Here is a 21,944-nt window from a genome sequence, read left to right on the forward strand (position 1 = left end):
TCTTCAAGGAAAAGAAACGACCTGGAAGGCATAATCCCTCTTTGAACTATTACTAACTAGTCAGGGTAAGCTGCATTGTTAAAAAGAAAATCATGGGCTACAATAGATCATTCCAGAGGAAGATTTGGAACAGGACCTGAACTCTTGCCCAATTCACTAGAAAGTTTACACACAATCTGGGTGTGGCATTGCACAATCCCACCCCTGGAATCTATGTGCATAGACCCTATTTTAACATCCCATCCCATGCTTGAATGCCAGGCAGACTTAGTGGAGCAGGCATGCATGGAAGGGGCAGTCAACGGAAAAGGACTCAAAATCAGGCACCCTCACAAATGAGCAGACTGTGTATTTTAAGCCCATTGAGAGGGTACATAGGAAATACATTTAACAGCTAACTTATGAGTATGAACTGTTAAATCATAAGCAGCTCCAATTCAGATGGCTCTATAGAAGGGGTAGCTTTGGTACTTACTCAAGCATGTGATATATATATAGATAGATAGATAGATAGATAGATAGATAGATAGATATATTGTGAATTGCCTTCAGATTTCAAGTTTTAACAACAACAATAACTGTGCCTTCACTTTATCATGCAATAACCATTTCCTGATCTTTTGTGTATTTTCAGATTTACAGTTGCAGCTATAGGTGCACCCAGTTGTATAAGTTTGTGCCAAATATTGAGAGAATGTTTAGCATCAGTGATACAACAGATCCCCCCCCCCCCCCCGGTTAGTGCTCATGGCTTGGGCTATAATGTAAAGCTGCGGCTGCCATCAGCATACGTACATCTTTTCATACAACGCAGGCACACTGCTATTTATTTAGCAAGTATACACTAATCACACTTAACTAGTCTGAGCGTGCTCTGCTTTAACTGTAACATTGAGACTGCACACACAATCTTATTTCCATGTGTGATCAGAGTTGTGATCCATGAGCTGCTTTTCAAGAGCATTGTTGCCAATGTGACATCTCTGAAGTTAGTGCTCTAAGGAGGGCTGCCTTCGTCAAGTACTTCACCATACCTTCACCCTCAGTAACTACTTTCACGCTCTCTGCTTATGTTGGCTAAGGGAACACCCTGATTTTGTGCCCCTTTTTCTTGCTCCTGTGTTGTGTCTGATTTAAAATCCTGCTGAGAATTAACAATTTGTTTTTGGCGCCTGCTCTGGAGATTCCAGCGATGGTGGCTTCCTCCACACAGGCATAACTATAAATTTTGCTGCACAGAGTTCTGAAGGTACTTATCACTCTGGTATCTGGGGGCTTTTTGACATAACTTAAACTGACAGACAGACATTTCCACAAACTTAAGAGAAAATTGCTTTGCAGCTGAAATGCCCTGCACAAAAGAAAGCTCATACTTAGCAGACAGGATGCAAAATGAATATTAGTGGTTTAAGTCACATTTTATAGAAAAATATACTTTTGGCACATAAAACTTTAGTTTTATGAATTATTTCATACCCATTTTTTTGCTGGATTTGGAATTTGTTTCTTTTCCTAGCCTTATTTCTTTCCCCATGTATTTATTGCACTATTTCCTCAAAATCAGGCTAGGGTCACTCAAGGCAAATACAAACTGGGTCAAATCCTTCAGGTGTGAGCCCATTGCCCTGAATGGAATTGTTCTCCATTTATATCATGGCAACAATAGATGTTATGCCAAGAAAGGAATGTTTTGTATCTGCTGAACAGCTCTAAAAGGTAAAAATCCTAAAATACTGACTGCTCCAGAAAGGATGAATTGGCTATACAAATATTTTTGCAGCCACTCTTCCAGAAATGGAGCAGCTTTTAAAGAAAAGAAATTATATGAAAACTTGACACCCATACTACCAAAATAAGGACTTTAAAAAAGAACATATATCTGAAGGATAGCACATCCAGGCTAGTTGGAAGTTGAATGATATAGCTGAAAGGGGAAATGGAGAATTCTAAAGAGAACCAAAGATACTCTGCTAATAAAGAAATGCAGGTGAAAACAAAAAGGAAAACGGGAATGGAATTTCTGGATGACCTGATTAAACAGTCCAACTGGTTCCAGCTGGAGCAGTGGAAGGTTGGCCTGTTCATATCATCAGAATTTAAAATAAATTTTCAGCAGCACCAAACCAGCACCACATCACATGCTATCACAAACCTTTTAGTCTTATATGGGAGTTGCAGGCAGATACTTCTGACTAGACATTAATAGGTTGCTGCTATAAGTGTAATCACCTATTCTATGGAACAAGGAGTTCAGTTTCTTTGAATTCTATGAGACTTACTCCAGGTAAGTGTGTACTAGACTACAGACTTAGACTGCAATCCTAAAAACACTTATCTAGAGGTTGATCTCATTGAAATCAAAGGGACTTACTTTCTTTTCTTTTTTTGCATTTTAAAATTTTATTAGTTTCCAACCAGTTATACATTTTATCCATATCACAACAATCTTATCCATTTTAGACTTCCTTCAACGTTACTGACAATCATTCGTAGTTATTCCTTTCATACGCATTCCATTCTTACATATTGCCATTTTTCCTCCCTTCTTTCATTATTTCTAATAGACAATACTTATTAATTCTTTACAGTGCCTCTTTAAAACCCACTAGCGTTGTATTTACATCACAGTTATTTTCCCCCCAGTCTTGAATAAACTTTTGATCTTTAGTATATCTGATTTTCCCTGTTAATTTATCCAATTCTACATATTCCGTCAATTTTTCTCTCCACTCTTCTACCGTTGGGGTTTCCTCCTGCTTCCATCTCTGAGCTAACACAATTCTAGCAGCCGTTACCGCGTACTGGAAAAGTTTACGGTCCTTTCTTTCAATATCCTTTCCTACAATACCCAATAGGAAGGTTTCTGGTCTTTTAGCAAAGGTGTATCTCAGCATCTTTTTCATTTCATTGTAAATCTCCTCCCATCTGCATTCCCACCACTGATGATAAAATGTCCCCTCTTTCTGTCTGCATTTCCAACATTTATTGTCTACCTTGTACATCTTTGCCAGCTTCACTGGTGTCATATACCACCTGTAAAGCATCTTCATCATATTTTCTTTCAATAGCGTACACGCCGTAAATTTTATGTTCACCTTCCATAACCTTTCCCAGTCTTCCAATTGGATATTGTATCCGAAGTCCCTTGCCCACTGAACCATCACTGATTTCACTTCTTCATCTTTCGTATTCCATTCCAGCAGTATTTTATACATTTTCGACAGATTTTTATGTTCATTGTTTATTATCTCTTTTTTGGTATCTAGATTCTTTTTCCTCATAACCCCTTTCCTTCACCTCTGGGACTTACTTCCAAGTAGTCATGAACAGGATTGTACTGTTACAGTTTAGGACAGGCTTCCTCAAACTTGGCCCTCCAGATGTTTTTGGCCTACAACTCCCATGATCCCTAGCTAGCAGGACCAGTGGTCAGGGATGATGGGAACTGTAGTCTCAAAACATCTGGAGGGCCGAGTTTGACGAAGCCTAGTTTAGGATGAGGATGCCAGAACATTTGTTCACCTACAAGTCATCTATAGCAAGGCCCACTGACTTTCATAGGAACTGTAGCCTAACACATAGCTTTCAGCTGCTGTTTGCACATCATTTGCATCTTTGCAAGCCCACTCCTAAATTTCATTAAAGTCAGAGGTCAAGCCTCCCCCCCCCCAGTATATGCTCTTTTCAAAGTATTTTTGAAAAGTTATTTAAGGTTCAGATGAGGAAGCTGCCTTATACCAAGCCAGAACAACTGAACCATCTGTCTCAGTATCATCTACACTGACTTGCAGTAGCTCTCTAGGTTTTCAGACAGGGGTCTCTCCCATCTCTTCCTGGATATGCTGGGGATTGAACCCTGGATCTTTTGAATGCAAAGCATGCGCTCTGCCTACTTAGGGCGCAGCCCTTCCCATTCAGGAAGAAGGAAACAGAAAGGCTTCAATTGTCCACCAGCAGCCCAGTCTGACTGGCTATATGACAACCATGATGGCATTGGGCTCCCTGTCTGATCCCTAGCCAGCTGGTACCACACAGTGAAGAAACCCTTTCAAATACAAAATGAATTTGCAGCAGCGAAAGGAAGCAATGGTCATAAATAGAAGTGACAAAGTGCAATGGAGAAATTGGTTGTAGGCATTTCCACCTATCCCCACCCAAAGGAGCAATTTTTCGTAAAATCAAACAAAAAACCTCATAAACATTTGGCAGACTTTAAATGAGCCCTGGTATCTTTTAGGAATGCTGAAACACTGATATATAATTGAAATCTGTATAACTGGAGCTGACCTTTGTAGTTCTGTGTAACAGCTCCGTAAGATGACTCTTCAGAAGGTATGTATCCTTTCCCTTCAGGGCACAGTTCAGTAAACTCAGCTAGCAGGAAGATAAACCAAGAATCCAATTAGAAATGTATTCACGCATCACAGCGTGAAAGACAACAGATGCAATATCTTAAAACAGCATGATTCTAATGCATGATTTCTCATTTTATAAGTTTTCCTTTCTCATATTACACATTTCTAGAAAAAAAATGGACAATGATATTCAGCTATGGCCATGGCTCATAAGACTGGTAAATGTTCCAGAGCAACTATGAAAAGATTCTTTTTAAAAGATGCATGCAGAATTTTTGTGATTCTGTTGGCTAAAAAGTGGTGCCCCAAATAAACAAGAGGCATCATATAAATATAATGATAAACCATGGAACTTAAAGCATATCTTGAGTAGAAATCCTGATTATTGATGTCCAGATAAGTGATCACTGAAGCAAAGAAATCTAATAGGAAACTTTAACGCCCTGTGTAATACAGTAAACCTGCAATTGATGAGCATCTAATTTGTGCACATTCAGCTTAACATGCATGGCAAAAAAAGGGGGGACAGAAACGGGGTGGAGTGCTGGGAAAAATGACTTTGGCAATCCCACCCACCATTGAATTCAATGTGTTCTGACTATACACAATTTTGGCTTTAGGCGCAATCCTTTGAATGTAACCCCTGCATAAATTGCGGGCTTACTGTACAAAGGAACTGAATGAATCCATTGTAGACATATTCTTTGATGCCAAAAGAAATAGGAAAGCAGAACACACTCCTTTATAACTAATAGCTCAACTCTATGCTTGCTTATTCAAAAGTGCCAATGAATCCAATGAGGATTAAGTCCAACAGACTTGTATAAAGGATTACAATCTAAGATTGAAGTTCTCCCATTTACTTGGGAGAAAGCCCCACTTAAAACAGTGGGATTTACTTCTGAATAAACATGCATAGGATTGCATAGTCAAACAGGCAAAAGCTACTGATCCACATTATGGTGTTATGAATAGCAACTACCAGTGAATGGGAAATGATCACTTACAGCTTCCAAGCACAGGACATGGGAATATTTCACAGTTATCACCCCAGCCGGCACCCAAAGTACAGCAGCATTCTTGTTTCGTAACATTGGATGTCAGTACATTATCGCAAAAATTTGCATCATTTAGATTGTAGTAGCATTCCTTCTTTTCATCTGCCATTTCTTTTGTATCTACTGGTAAATCTAAACACAAATAGTGAAAGATACAATGTCATACAGCAAAAGCAAGTTCAGAAATAAATTATATAGTCTTGTTGCCTATCAGGTAATATTTGGTGGTTTCCATGGGCTCTCCAGGCTGTGGGATTGTACTCTCTCACCCCAGTCCCTCCCATTTCTTTGTGTGAATTTCCTCTCTGATTTTTTTCCTGCAAGCCTTATTTGTGGCTACATCTGCATTTACATTAGTCACACTCAGCAGATGCTAACCAGGTTCCCTATTAAATCAGGATATGCAAAATGACTACATTGCCTGATTTCAAATCGTGACGAAGAGGATATATATATTAACATGCAATGCAGTTGTTACCAAACACTTAACATTTTTCTTTTCTCTCTTCAGAAGAATGCATGCTTGCGTCAGAGGACACAAACAAACTGTCATACAGAGCTATTCAAATTTAGCACACCAACACACTGATTTCTTTTTGATATTTTGCCAAGGTCAATGTGTGCTATGGGGAAACACCCAGCTGAGTGCTGTTTTATCTTTGTTAGTCTAGTCTGTGGTCTCTCCTCATCAGATAATTACAGATAATTACAGTTTTCTATAATGTGCTGAATTTCATGAAGTACAGTGGTTTTTGTGGTATTCCTCAGCCCAATAAGAACCAAACGAAGACTATCATGTGTCACAGAAATCTAGCTGAAGTAAATTGGTTCTCCCAAGGTGAGAGGAGGCTCAGTACCTTAGTCACCATAGTACACATTTTCATTGGACGCAGGCCATATGTTGAGGTGAACTAGAGCCAGAATCTTGAAGAGCAAAAAACTATCCAAACCCTTCCTTCCCACTCTTTAAACCGCAACAGTTTCCAAGGAAAGGAGAGCCAAAAACCAGCCCAAGAGGAATGAGAAACAAACTCCTTGTTGCAAAATCAACAGGGTCTAGGGGCACCTAACAAATACAGGGTCTAGGGGCACCTAACAAATACGACCTTCCGTGGGCCAGATCCCACTTATTTAATCAGATGAAATATATATAAAAAATTGTCCAGTAGCACCTTAGAGACCAACTAAGTTTGTTCTTGGTATAAGCTTTCGTGTGCATAAACACTTCTGAAGAAGTGTGCATGCACACAGAAGCTTATACCAAGAACAAACTTGGTTGGTCTCTAAGGTGCTACTGGACAATTTTTTTATTTTTTCCGACTACGTCAGACCAACACGGCTACCTACCTGAATCTTTAATCAGATGAATGAAGTAAGTCATTTAAATGAGTGAATATATGTACTCTGAGCAGAGAGATGATTATTTCTTTTTGATTTATTAACAAAAAGTGCAAACATAACAAAGGGGGGACCCACAAACATAGCTCAAAGTATTACGTATTGTATGAGATAGCTGTACTGTGTAGAGTACAAATTAATACAGAATCTAATCAGTGTGGGTGTGACTCTGTTGGTTTTGCTGCAATAGACTCGCAAGGTTACTTCTCTGGAATTTGAAACTCTTTGTGACTATTTAATCCTATTTTATACTTGATATTTCAGTTCTTCCTCCCATTATGTGCCCAGAACTTTTTTTAAAATAAAGCTGTTTACACAGCTGTGACTGAGAGTTAGGCAGGCAAGCGTTGTGAATGTTTGGAAATTGAACGAGACACAGAAACTTTTCTTTAAAAAAACAACCCAGAAATGTACAAAGACTCATCTTGGTTTACATATGATTCTTCTCCTATGTTATTAACCACTTAATATATACGTTTAAAAGTAGATTGCTTCAGGAAAGTACATTTGGAAGATACACCTGCAAGTCTCTTTTTGAACAGGTGGATACTATGGAATGTATGTTGCTTTACTTCAGAATGTGAAAGCAGGATCTATTCTTAGAGTTGGGAGAAGGTTCATAAATTGCAAACCTTAGAACAGGCTTCCTCAACCTCGGCCCTTCAGATGTTTTGAGACTACAATTCCCATCATCCCTGACCACTGGTCCTGCTAGCTAGGGATCATGGGACTTGTAGGCCAAAAACATCTGGAGGGCTGAGGTTGAGGAAGCCTGTCTTAGAATATCAGTGCCTGATAGTGAGACGCAGAACATCACTTAATAGAGAGCAAAGGATGGTCAAGTTGCAAAGGAACACCTTCCTAAGGCATGTTGAGACTTTCGAATCCTGCAGCCAAAGGGCTTTGATGTGAATTTCACTGTCATTGCTGCTGAAGAATTTAGACTTCTCTGAGAACTTTCGGAAGTTTTCTATTTTTTAAACTGAGAAGTGTGTGTTCTCAGTTGGCTCTAAGTGACAGATCCTAGGAGCTGAGTGATACAGATTCCGTACAGTAAACAAGGAACATCTTGAAAAGCTGGTGACTAGACTCTACAAAACAGTCTGTCTGAGGAGCCTGGACTCCCTTTTTCAGTGAGGGATTGTGCTGTTTTACTGATAAATCTCTTGATCTGCTCAAGGGCAGGTGGGAGATCCAGTATAGCAGGCAAGTTATAACTTGATTATTCTAAGGCCAACATTGATCAGGCTGGCAGTGCAGTTGGCTTGGCCTCCACACTGGAAGTGCAAGACTTAGAAAAGTCTCATATGTTGGGTTTGTAATTGGGGGTCTTAATCAAGAGAACTATCCTCTTCTCACCTGCTTTTGTTGAAATGAGTCTAGGGTCTTTCTTAAAAAACTATCATTTTAATGAAGCAGTTTGACCTTGTTGTTTAACTGCTGAGGGTAACATCATCAAAACAGACACACCAGAAATCACTACCAGGCAGGTTGCCCAAGCACAGCCTTCCCCCACCTTTAGCCGTACATATTCCATTAGGAATAACCTTGAAAAGCACTTCAGTTATTTTTGCTTCCAGCTGATAAAATAAAGTTTAAATTACAACCTCAACAAACAGTTAATTACTTTCAAATTAAGTTTTACTGAATGCTTTCTTATTCTGGGGTGCAGGAAAAAGAATGTACTGCTGCTTAAACACGTTACTGATTAATTAATTTTTAACACTAGATTTCCTATTAGTCACATATCTGCCCTCAAAAATGGTCAGACTGTGACAAGATCCTTTTAGAACGCAGTAATCTGATAATTTCCTGCCAAGTAAAGCAGAAACAGAAGAAAATCCCTTGGTCCCCAGTGTAGAGTAAAGACAAGTGTGAACACGTGGCGTTCTATAAAGACCTTAAATATATTTTAAATGTGCTGAATTAAAATTATGCTTCAAATGGACACCAGATCTCACTTGGAATAAGTGACATCTTCTCACTTAGCAGGAAAATTGTAGCATGTAGGATGTTTATTTGTATACATCCAACCTTCCTCTCACATTGACATTAAATGAAACAAGTGTAACCTATGTAAAATTAATACTTTCATCAGGAACTTGCTTTGCACAAAGGATGCTGCTGCAAAGATGTTATAAGAAATGGAGAAAAAAATGAAGTGGCCATGGCAGTTCAAGACGGTCTCCTGGTTTTGGCATGGCTGGGGGAGGACCTTCACTGCCTGCGCTGGCTGCTGGGGCTCAACCAATCACAGATGAGCTAGGGGTGCAGCTTGGTAGTGGATCTGAGGGGAATTTTCTTCCCTTTGGTCCGCTCCCTGGCTATAAAAGCCAGTCACGCATCAGCCTCAGCTGTCATTGGATTACCTCTCTCCCTACTCTTAATATTTTAGGTCTGCCTGAGGGTAAGTGACCCTGCAAAAGACATTGCTATGGAAGTTTTTGGTCACCATATTTGGGACCTGGGAGCAATTTGCCTTCAGACAAATTGGGCCTGTCTGGGGTTTCTGCCTACCTCATAGCAACTGCCACAACTTGACAGCGAATAAGACATTGGGTTGCATTCTTAGTCTAGGTGGGCGGGGGTTTAGGGCCCTCCCCAGCCCAAGGAATCAGGGTTTCCTCTTAATCCCTCTCTCTGGTAATCTCAGGGGGTTGGCCCAATTTGACATAGGGAAATCCTTAACTTTAACCCTGCCAAATACTCAACCAGTAGGCAGGTTGTTTGATTCAGGATACACACCCAATGCTTGCGCAAAAACTTGCTAACATCTGTAATCAATAAAGTTGGGACTTGTTTAAATCCCAAGTGATTGTTCTGTGTTTATTGCTTTACTTTATCATCCCTTGGCCACATGACCCACAGCTTCACTGCATCTGGACCTGCAAATGGAGCTGTAGAGATTGAGTGAAAGGGGAGGTGGCTGTGTTGAGGGATGAAAAGATAGGAAAGCCATGATGATACATGACATTAAAACTCCATGCCCAATTCCTAGGTCCCAGTCTACACAAACTGCAGATCAAGTGATAAAATGTTTCTAGAGTGTACCACTTCAGATTGCAGGAGGAAATTACACCATTCAATGATTCCTCCATCTCACAGAGAGTTAAGGATGCAACTGATTAAATTGCAGAAATTACATAGAATTTGTATATTTGTATCTGACGTTTGTTTCACCCAGAAACCAGCTCCATTTGTATACTTTTGTGTTGTTGCCATTGTTTTAGTTAAAAATAATCATGGTACGTTCTGATCTGGGAGGGTGTGCTAACGTGAACCTTGTTGCAGGGTGCAGCAAGGTTGCTCTTAGAAGTTGCTCCAATGTAACGAAAGTCTTTTCCCTTAGAAATTCTCTTAAACAAGTTTAGGACGCTTCAGATCTTCCTAATTTCTGGGTTAGCAGAGTCTGTAACCTGAAGCGTATATAACCTGAAGCATATGTAACCCGAGGTACCACTGTACAGAGTTAGCCATGCCTATTGATTGCAATGAGGTTCACCTCTGTCTTGGATTTAGACCACTTATTTAAATTAAAAAAACCCCAAAACCTAAAAACACATTGGATAACATGACATAATCATACGATGATTTCACCCACCAGTTACAGATTCAACTCCTTCCTATGTTTGTCAGACTGTGCATTTATATGGTCCAATTCAGTGCCAATGGGACATTACCTGGCGAGGAACGGAAGCGACACTGTCCGGTCATTGGGTCATACTCCTGGTTTTCATCGGAACACAGACATAGGAAGGAGCCTTCCACATTTTCACAGAGGGCTTCCCCGCATACTCCACTCAGCATTTCACATTCATTCACATCTGTAAAATTAAACATTCAAACATTATCTTTCATTAAAAAGGTGTGAGTGAGTGAGTGTGCTACTATTCTAGTAGCTTGTGTGCTTGTTTTGTCATCTGAAAAATGAGACTATTTATGTATTTAAAACATTTGCATTCCACCTTTCTGTTTGGCCAAGCCTCCCAGGGACACAATATCAAACATGCAACCAAGCAATCCATATATATATCTAATGATGTAGCAGGAAAAGTATAACAGACTAGAGCAATAAAAACACTAAAATCAACACAATTCATTGGAGGGGGGAAACAATGAACATTACAGCCTGGACAAATAAAAATGGCTTTCTCCCAAAGGCATAGAATTTAGCACCAGGTGGAAACAAAACTACAAATTACACTAGGCACGTAGTTTGGCCTTCAGGGTTTTTAATTTTAATTTTACTGTAACTATAAACTGTGGGGAGAAGGAACAAATTCCTGACAAAAATGGCAATAAACAGCAGCTTGTCTCCTGATACAAATTGTAGCTTGGATGCAGGGACAGCAATTTTTGTCAGGACTCCATTGTGCTTCCCTCTACTACATTCTCAGTCTTTATTGGACTGCCCTGCAGCTGCTATTTACAGATAAAAAGTAAACATTAAGTGCTATGGAGACCACTGTCTTCACCCCCATCCTACAGCTCGGACACTGAGGTCCAGCTCTGAGGGCCTTCTGGTGGTTCCCCCACTACGAGAAGTGAAGTTACAGGGAATCCCACATTTTCTTAAGATAACCAGTGATTGCTAAACTCATTTAAGTTTCCAGTGTAGCATAAGCTTTACGTTCACATCAACATGTCTCCATTGCAATTCTTGTTAGGAAGGCCATGTTCCGAATCCCTGTGCAACTTGCTTCAAAGCACTTCACACAAGCTTCATATAATGCCCATAGGCTTGCTCCTCATCATAACCGGGCAGCCCATTCTATTTCGAGAGTGGTACTTTTTTAATATTTTAAATTAACCAACAGCTAATCCCTTTTTACGTACTGCAGGAGAAAAAGAATGAAGATATCCGAAAAGATGGCTCTATATTTGACTGAAATAGATGGCTATGTATATAGCAAGAGCCTATAAGGAAAATAAAGCCCGACAGCTGTAGGAGTAATGTGCAACAATAGAAGCATTCGCCACATGCTGGAAATATCGTAGCTTCAGTTGTCTATGCTCTGGTAACCTCTAGGTTAGATAACTGTAATGCATTATATTTGTGGCTGCATTTGAAGGTGGTTCAGAAAGTGCAACTAGTCAGAACTCAGCAGCCAGATTGCTGACTGGGACCAGGAAGACATAGAATGGAATTCAACTTCATGCTAATACAATTATTCTGCCAGCACAAGTATTTCTGCTTGCCAGATAGGACGATTTCCCCTCACGTGCTGTTGCTGGGGTTCTCACAACACTTCAGAGCAGACTTGGGGGTGTCATGGGAAAAACCCATTACGCTCATGAGAGTCTCTGTTTTGGCTTCTACTAGCACACTGAGTTAGTTGAAACCAGCCCTGAGTGTATAACAGTGCTTCTGGCCCAACTGCACGAGTTGCAACTGGTTCCTAGGACAAATTCAAAGTGCTAGTTTTGACCTATAAAGGTCTTATTCCACTCAAGAACTCAAGATGTCAAGGACTGCTTCCTCCCATATGAACTTACCCAGACTCTACAATTGTTATCTGAGGCCCTTCTCTGTGTGTCCCCTCCGAGAGAGGTGTTGATGGTGGCAATGAGAAAATGGGCCTTTACAGTGGTAGCCCCCAGATTGTGGAATGATTTCCTCAAGGAGGCTTGCCTGGCATTGACGTTCTCAGCTATTCAGTGCCAGTCAAATACATTTTTTTTTATCTCTGGCTTTTGGGTCTAAGATGGGTGGTTTTTTTATGAGACTCCCATCAAATCCAGTACCTCCTCATATTATATTATTTTTTTACTTCATCTTTGAATTTGAGCTTGTTTACTGTGTGAAAAATATACACAGAAGGTAATTCATTCTGCTGATATATAAAAGGAAAAATCAAGAAAAGCTGTGACAGATTATACAGCTCACTAGAATTACTCACTTCAAAGTGTGGTTAACATTCCTACCATTGACTCAAAAGGTTGAGCTTCAGGAATGCACCTTTGTTCAGTCAGCAAATTATATGAGAATACCCAAAACACTATCTTGGTAAGGGATCATTTTAGTAGGACATACAGTGAATCTCTGTTCCAATACCTTTCTGCTAGAAAAGCATTACACTAATGTATTCTGCCGCCCAAGCTGCACATTTCCCTTTCATTGTTGGGCCACGGTATCATCTTCCACTCTTTTCTTGTGACTGTTGCAAATAAAATCATAAACTTGGTGCATCATACAAGAATGCTTGCTTGTGTGGCGCACATATATGGTCTGGAATTTTTCACTTCACCCTCACTTATTCCATACCTTCCAGCAGTTCCTTATGCTTCTGTGCTCAGTAAGGTCATGTGCTAAACAAATCTAATAATGAACTGGGTAGGATATTGTAGCTATATTTGGCTTAAAGATTATACTGAGGAAGCAGATTTTCTTTTAAACCCTGAGAAATTTCCTGCTGGCTTACCTGAAAATTCTTAGGTAACTGTGTGTATCTATTTATGCATGTGCTTCTCCACATGTATCTAATTTCCTGCAATAAAGGTTTGTGCCCATGGGATGATGTAACATTATTCCTACAGGGTCTATATTCAAGTTAGAATAGAGCACAGTCTGGATTTTCAGATAGTTGCAATGCATGACATTGTTTATGAGATAACCTGTGAACAGATGAGCTATGGAATATTTTATGTGTGTGTTTTTTGTGGAAATCATATACCAGGGCCATATTCAGGAGGCAAAAATATTGCTTCTAGTGGGTTGGGCGCACAATGAGGGCCTTTTCAAATTCTGCCACAAGCAGTGATGTTAACTATCAAGACAAGAAGCACAACAGGATGTTCTTGAAATATGAGTTGCATGCTGTGTTTTGGATTCAGACACGCACCAGACTGAACTATTCAACTTATACTTTTTCAGCACCTTCAAGGGCCTTTGGCAAAAAGGGAAGAAGGTGAAATCCAAACATTTTCAGAGGGCTTATCATTATGACAGGCCGGGATATATAAACACTTAAATAAAATAAAAATCTAGTCACCACTTAATAACATACCAGGAAATGTATCACTTATTAGCAAAATTAACCAGAATTGACAAGTTCATCACAATACCAAAGGTTTTTTTATGATGAGAAATATATTTTGTGGGGACTACAGAAACTCTGAAATCTGTTCAACTACTTTGCCAAAGGAGGTGGCTGTACCACATGACAGTCTATATTTCCTGTAGGCTTTGCAAAATTCTGGCCATTTAACTAAGAGTCTAAACAGATGTTACATTGAGATTTGTGAACAGCTTGATGTTTTCAGAAACAGAAGGTTCTAAGAAGATGAAATAATTGGCTTGCCTTTGGTTCCAGTTCAGATTTAGCACCATTTCCTATTCCAATTTGAATGGGTAGGCATGTAATATAAATAATAAGGAAAGCATTCACTAGGCTTCCCCTAAAAACTCATTGTTCAAGGAAATCTCACAACTCACCCACACACTCTTGTCCATCCTGTAGATACTGATAACCCTGATAACAAAGGCAGCGGAAGGACCCGGGTGAATTGTCGCAGAACCCATGACTTCCACACACAGTGCTGTTGGCGCATTCATCCACATCTGAAAAGAAGATACATTAATATCAGGTGGGAAAATTTCTAAGGCCAACTTTCAAACGCTGGCATGTGGAGCTAAACAAACAGACTAATTACAGATTTTGAACGACATATAGCTGGGGGAAAACATTTAGGTGCTGTTTTTCTTACATGTTCAGAGATTAAGAGAGACTGACTACATGATGCTAATAAAAAGCAAATAAACAGTTTCCACAAAAAACAAAAGAATAATGTACATGGACAAAAGCATGCCATACATTTACACCATTGTGGGTATAGTTAGACCCGCAACTTACACACATTTTTCACTTGTGCACATTCAGCTTTACGTGCTTGGCAAAAAAATGAAAAGGGGTGGAAAGGGGACTGGTGTCCAGGGGTAAAAAAAGCTTTGGTAATTCCACCCACCTTTACACTCAATGTGTTTTGACTATATGCAATTTTGGCTTTGTGCACTATCCCCTGAACACAAACCCCACATAAGTTGTGACTGCTGTACTTAAGCAACACAAGACCATCACATTTAATTAATAAATATCATGAGGAACATCTTACAATGCAGATTTTTATCCATCTCATGGAATCAGATGGATCTGCAAGATCTTCTCAGATGATAACAGGGCCATTACTGGCATTCTTTTATTTGAAAAAGGTTGAAAAGGTTTCTGTATGCACTGAGGTACAGCTCTTAAAAAAGCATGTTCCATATCCTCTGATGATATGCGTATGAACACCATTATACTGTTAGAATATATTTCACACTGAAAGTTTAAAAAGTGAGATGAATAGTTGAGTAAAGTATGATTCAGAGAGCCAGTTACTTATTTCCACACTCACACACATTTCTTTGGAAGTCAGTGTGTATTTTTCCTGCAATATTTTATCCACATTTGTTTAACAGGTCAAGATGTCATGACAAATTGGAAAAATGAGAAGTTCCTCAGTTAATAATTTATATTGTCTGTCTAAAGCTAGTGAGCAAAAAAAAAGTTCACAATTACGTATTCTTATATCTATGGGAAACAAAAAACAGGAAACAAAAATAACATAGAGCACCACAGAAAAATGTACTCACAACAAAATAACACGTTCCTCAGTTTCAATGGAATGTAGGGGCAAATGAAATATTAAATTGTTCTGCATAAGATCCATTTTAGCAATGAGATTTAGCCAATGGATAAGCTTGAGAAAGAATATTGTAACATTCTTCTATGAAGTGCTTAAGGCAAGATTAGACTTATGCACATAAAAATGAATCCTTCTTCACACTATCGTATGTTCTAGATGAAGGCACAGGAATTTCCATGCATTGTCTAATACAGGAAATTAAAAGGTCATAATGAATCTATGCCTCTATTGTTAGAATAGGAACCATACTTTTTGCCTTGTTCTTAAAGTCTGTCTTTGTTTATTCTTTCCCATAGATCTCTTAACTTTAATACTGTTGACAAGGAGGTGGCGCTGACATGGCTACGGACAGTGAAAGGAAGACAGAATTGCACTAGAATGACCTCATTCTTCTCCTTCTGAGAAAACTCAAAAATTACATTGTGCAGATGTTCATCAATCCAAATTATTGTCCTGACTGGGATTCTGAAAGAGTCACTTCTGTCAACACTGTAGATAAAGGAATTCTGTAAGGACCCTTGTGGAGAAAGTGAAAAAAATATTTCTGGGTTTGATAACTGGGATGGGTTACTTTACTTAAGTCCAGCTCTCATTTTTTTTTTAAAAAAATTGAAGTGTATATACCTTTTTGTATTTAAAATGAATTACAGGTGTAAAGATCCTAAACTTTCTTTTATTATTTAAAGCTAAATCATTTTTTACCTTTGTGTCACACATGTATAACTGTGATTATATGCACATTGGATACTTTGCTTACTATTGTTTGATTGTCAAACAAGAATATTTTACACACATGAAATAGTGTGGGTCATTTAGGAATGGTCAGATATCCTGCATATATAAGTGGGGCTTAAGCCAAAAAAGATCATGAACTATTTTTTACTCCCCTTCTGCCCTCTCACTCACAGCTACATTCCAGATAGTTCTTTTTTTAAAAGCCATAACCCATATAAGCATAATGCAGATTTACTTGTATTGAGTTATATGGCACTGGACAAATGCATAAAATGTAGGAACATTACTTCAATCAATACCAAAAGCTGCCCAACTTCTCACATGGAAAGTCAGCATGGAAGAACCTATTGCCACCAGATAAAATAGCAGACATTTAAAGGTCTGAATTGTATATGAAAAACCCATGACAAATAATGAAACAGTCAATATTACTGAGGCTTAGTTCTGATTTGGACATCATGACAAACTGTGGTTTATTGTGACAGGAATGAGTCTGGGGCTCAAGTACCCCCCCTTTTTTTGTTTAGTCTGAACCTAGCAGATTGTGGCTAATCTTCACTATGGTTTGTCTGAAGCAATCCAACTTTAGATCATAGTTTATGAACCTTCTCCTTTCAACTAGCCATAGTTAAGATTAACCGCAGTTTAGAGTTTGGATGTAATAATAAACTGCAGTTAATCAAAATGGGAGCAAAAGTACTATTTATTTGATTATACTTTTAAGTGTTGTCAACCACATTCAGCCAATAGGAAGGGCCATAGCTCAGTGGCAGAGCTCAAGTCAAAATCCCACCATATCTAGGAAAGATACCTATCTGAAACCTTGGAGAGCCACTGCCAGTCAGTGTACATGATGGACACATGTCCTATGTTTGTTCCTAATTATCATCACTCCTTACTGCATCAGACTTAATTTCCTTTTTCTTTCATTTAGCCCATCTTACCTTCACATGTTTGGCCATCTCTAGAAATAGTAAAACCCTGCTCACAAACGCACTGGAAAGAGCCCAATGTATTGAGGCATTGCCCATGAGGTAAACAGAGATTGGATGCTGCACATTCATTGATATCTGCAGGGGGCAGAGAAACAGCAACCAAAGATGCATCATTTTACTAGAAGGCTACATACATAATTATAAGAAACTCTTAACAAAGAAAGTTGTGCTATTGGACAAGAGAACTCTAACCTGAATTCAAGGCTGACCTGTACCCCAAAGGTGAAAATTTATCTGAATGGGGGATAAAAAGTCTCCCACCTGAATACAGAAAGCTCGCGGCTGCCCATCTTACAACCCATACCATTAGTGAGAATTGATATGCCTACCTTGGTAGCCAGTAGGGAGCTATAGATATCAACATGGAGAGTAGACTGTAGGAACTTTATAATCATGCTATTTTTATGGTTTTCAGCTCTTCACTTAAAGGAAAGCTTATGTGGCTGGTAAGTAAGAATCCATGCCTTATGGACATTTCCCCAAATGCAGATATGCAGGTACAAGAGTGTACTTCTTATCCTTCTAGCTCACTGTGATATTATAATATTTCTATAGCCAAGCTATGTGGTGTAATGGTTACAGTGTTGGACTTGTTGGGATTTTGACTATGTGCCATTCTGTGCAGCTTCACACAAAGCTGGCCAAAAGCCAAGGATGACTGAGCAGAGAGGAGTTTGGATTTGGATTTGATATCCCGCCTTTCACTCCCCTTCAGGAGTCTCAAAGGGGCTAACATTCTCCTTTCCGTTCCTCCCCCACAACAAACACTCTGTGAGGTGAGTGGGGCTGAGAGACTTCAGAGAAGTGTGACTGGCCCAAGGTCACCCAGCATGTATGTGGAGGAGCGGAGACGCGAACCTGGTTCCCCAGATTATGAGACTACCGCTCTTAACCACTACACCACACTGGCTCTCAGGAGTTATTCTGCCTGGTTTTATGAGACCTTGGATACAGCTCTACCATTGGTTGAGGTCTCACGCAGGCATGATGACTTATGACCTTACTGACTGGATAGTGTTGTTGGTCAGTGTAGTGTTCTGAGAGTCATTTGGAGTTTGTTAAGAGAGAGCTAGTTAAGATCCATTTCTGTTCTTGTATATAGTAACTTGTAGAGTCTGCTATAAATAATAAACACCTCTACATAACCAAGTTACTAGTAGCAATGTCTTGTTCCTGCTTCGTCCATCCTGGCTACAACTGATTGCTTTCTGGAAGTCTGCGCATGCTCTGCTAGGTCTGGCTACGGTCCTGCAACAGGTCAAAGTTGCGAAACACCAACAGGACTATGACCTGGGAAGCCAGGGTTCGAAACCCCACTCAACCAGGAATCACACTGGGTCAGCTTGGGCCTGTCACCATCTCTTAGCCTAACCTATCTCACAGGCTTGCTGTGAGGATGAAATGAACACCACCTTGAGCTCCTTGGAAGACAAAGGTGTATAAATGTAATGATGATGATGATATAATACCTTGACAACCCCTGGAGGGAAGCAGCTGGAAGCCACCTGGGCAAGTGCACTCATAAGAACCTTTGGTATTAATGCAGTTCCCTCCACGGCAAACATCGCTGTCTTCTTGGCATTCATCAATATCTGAAATGAACACAAGCAGCAATCAAACCACTTCAGAAGAGATTATGCTAACAACAGCACAACAACAACAACAACAACAACAACAACAACAACAATAATAATAATAAATTTTATTTATATCCCGCCCTCCCCAGCCAAAGCCGGGCTCAGGGCGGCTAACAACAATCAAATAATCAGTCAAATAATCACACAATCTAAAAATAATTCATTATAAAATTAATTAAATCAAATTGATGGCAACCAATTAAGCAAAATTCTGTGCAGGTTGCCAGAGGAGGGGGAGTACAGGATCAGGTTTAAGGTGCTGGTTTTAACCTTTAAAGCCCTATACGGCCTAGGACCCTTGTACCTACGGGACCGCCTCTCCTGGTATGCCCCACAGAGAAACCTACAGTCTGCAAATAATAACATCCTCAAGGTCCCAGGCCTCAGAGAGGTTAGGCTGGCCTCAACTAGAGCCAGGGCCTTCTCGGCTGCGGCTCCAAACTGGTGGAATGCTCTGTCACAAGAGACTAGGGCCCTGCGGGACCTGACATCTTTCTGCAGGGCCTGCAAGACAGAGTTGTTCCGCCAGGCCTTTGGTCAGAAATATCTACTGCTGGCAGAAGCTAGGGTATGGTGCTGGCATTGTTTTAATGATCTGGAAACTGCTTTGTGACCACTGTGGTGGTGAAAAGCAGTATATAAAAAGCAGTATATAAATATAGTAAATAAATAATCCTATCCTGCCGAAATATGACATATTTAAAATTCCTTGCATATAAAACCCTACACCTATTTGTCTGCAATTTGGCAGCCTTCATCAGCCTCAGAAGGAGATATTACAAATTAATATTACTCTCAATAATTAAAATTGTTATGACCGCTTGCTGATTTCTCAATTGTAAAAAGAAACCCTTAAGGCAGTTTGTGTGAAAAACTCATAGAAAATTTGACTGAATTCCTCATGTAGACAATGGAACTTACCTTCACAATGGTCTTTTGTAGGTGTCAGCTGGTAGCCTTGGCCACAAATGCATCTGTACGATCCAGCGATGTTTCTGCATTGACCATTTGTGCAAAGCTGCTGCCGTTCACATTCATCTACATCTGCAAATTATAAGACAGTGTTTAACTTCAGAAAATGCATACTCTGCCCCGCAAAGCTATTTAAAAATGGTTTAAAATACATTCAAGGTCTTGCATTTTCAGAGTCCATGAAGATCTAGATTATTGGGTCAAAATTAAGATTTAGTGTGTGTTATCAGTAAATTCTATAATACTACTGTTCTTCAGGGTAAATTGTCTTCTCTGGTTTCAATTGCATATTTCTTAGCAATGCCAAGTTCCTGGTGGGACAAATGGCCTGATGGAGCTGGCAGTTTCAATGAAGCAGAAAGGCTTTGTGGGTTTTTTATCCAGACCAGCTCCAATGGTATCCAGTTGCTGTTCATTCAAAGCTTGCAATGTTCTTTCCCATTCTCACAATTTAAGGATAGTCAGCCCATGCCAACATCTGGATTTCAGCAGCAAAATGCATTGCAAATTTACAACCAGAAAAGCACATGTTGCTGTAGGATGGTGCTGCTCTATCAACAAGCAGAACAGTTGGTGTAAGTTCATAGTGAACTATTCATCCAGCACAGTCCATTATAAGAAAGGGAAACTTATATTTTGAGTGCCACCTCAAATTAGCCTCAGGCAGCCTTTGCATGACAACTAAATTTTTCCATGGGCTAGATTCTCATTGGGTAATATCAGTGTCTTTAAAACTAATTTTCAATTACTACAAGTCAGGAGTATGAAATGAGACAACAGGTTAAAATTGGGGCATTTGATATCCCAGAGGGGCTGGTGCAACCAAGCCAGATGGCCGGGGTATAAATAACAAAATCATCATCATCTCATGTGAGATTAATTTTCAAAGCAGCCCATGGTTCTGTCTCCTTTGTTAACATTCCCCCCCCCCCCAGATTGTGCCAACGTTAATCACAAAGCGGTTACATTTCACCAGTTTTCACTCTGCCCTGTGAAGACTTTCCACTCTCCTTTCCTATTTTTATCTTTAGGGGTCCTTCAAATAGAGGGAAGGGTTAATCTTTTTGCCTCTTGTGCTTTTAAAACAGTACACAAAAAGACTCTCCCATGGCATATGATCTTATGAATTTCTCCCAAGATTTCAGAACACCAGGAAGGAGAATGCACAGGTGTTCAAGTAGCTCCAGCCCTACCTTTATGTTTACTTTTCTGAAGTGGTATGAAGAAGATTCCACCAACGCACTGAGTGAGGAATACAATTCTCATGCTTTGAATGCCCATGATGAATAAGTCTATTTCACCTCTCTTGGCAGACATTAGGCATGTTATATTTAAATAACAAAGGTATTAATCAATTCCTACCTTCACACTGATCTTTGGCAGGGGACAGTTGATAACCTTGGCTACAAAGACACCTGAAAGAGCCTTCCAAGTTTTCACACTGGCCATTTGTGCAGAGACTGCTATATTGACATTCATTTATATCTGTGGATAACAAAGATTGCATTTAGACAAGACGCTGTCGCTTACAATATTAATTAAGGATGCTTGAGGTGTTTCAGCAGAATTGGCCAACAAGCTTCTATTAACTTTCTTTAATGGTTTTCTCAGTAACGGCCAAACTAGATGACATGTTAGCTCCGTATCTGTGCTGTTACATTCAATTTGCCAGTCCAGACCCAAATGTCCTGTTAGGGGTTTTTGACCCTTTGCCTTCACTAGGGCTCCAGTCTTGTTTATCTTCTACTCCACGCCAGCAATTTGCATACAAAAAAGTTCTCAGTTCCACAAATAGGAGGTTTTATTCCAGGCAGTGGTGTAGCGTGGGTTGCCAGCACCCAGGGCCACGCAGAGGGGTGGGAAGTGGACAGAGTACACATGCACATTGAACTGCCTAACAGCGTCCCTATCACCCAGGAGACCGCAACCTCCGAGTTAAGAAAAGAAGAATCATTCTGTCATCTGGACAGGCCACTTCCTGGTTCACACGGAGAAGCCATTTGCAATAGAGCCCAGTGACAGAAGCACGCAGCTGTATTGAGGCAGCACCAGATGTTGAAATTTTGCATCCTTAAGAATTTTGCGCCCAGGGCAACTGCCCCTGTGCCC

At 39.9% G+C, this 21,944-nt stretch overlaps 1 protein-coding gene across 1 annotated transcript in view; it reads right to left on the bottom strand.

The window, feature by feature from the left end:
• The window catches only part of LTBP1 (latent transforming growth factor beta binding protein 1), a 186,046-nt gene that overhangs the window by 24,701 nt on the left and 139,401 nt on the right, over positions 1–21,944 (bottom strand). The window contains 8 exon segments of the mRNA XM_082216221.1: positions 4,288–4,374; positions 5,363–5,545; positions 10,492–10,635; positions 14,247–14,372; positions 17,176–17,301; positions 18,696–18,818; positions 19,785–19,907; positions 21,198–21,320. Coding sequence (XP_082072347.1) covers positions 4,288–4,374; positions 5,363–5,545; positions 10,492–10,635; positions 14,247–14,372; positions 17,176–17,301; positions 18,696–18,818; positions 19,785–19,907; positions 21,198–21,320 — 1,035 coding nt within the window.

Source organism: Podarcis vaucheri, assembly GCF_965113315.1.
Source record: "Podarcis vaucheri genome assembly, chromosome: 3".
In the NCBI taxonomy this organism is placed as follows: Eukaryota; Metazoa; Chordata; class Lepidosauria; order Squamata; family Lacertidae; genus Podarcis; species Podarcis vaucheri.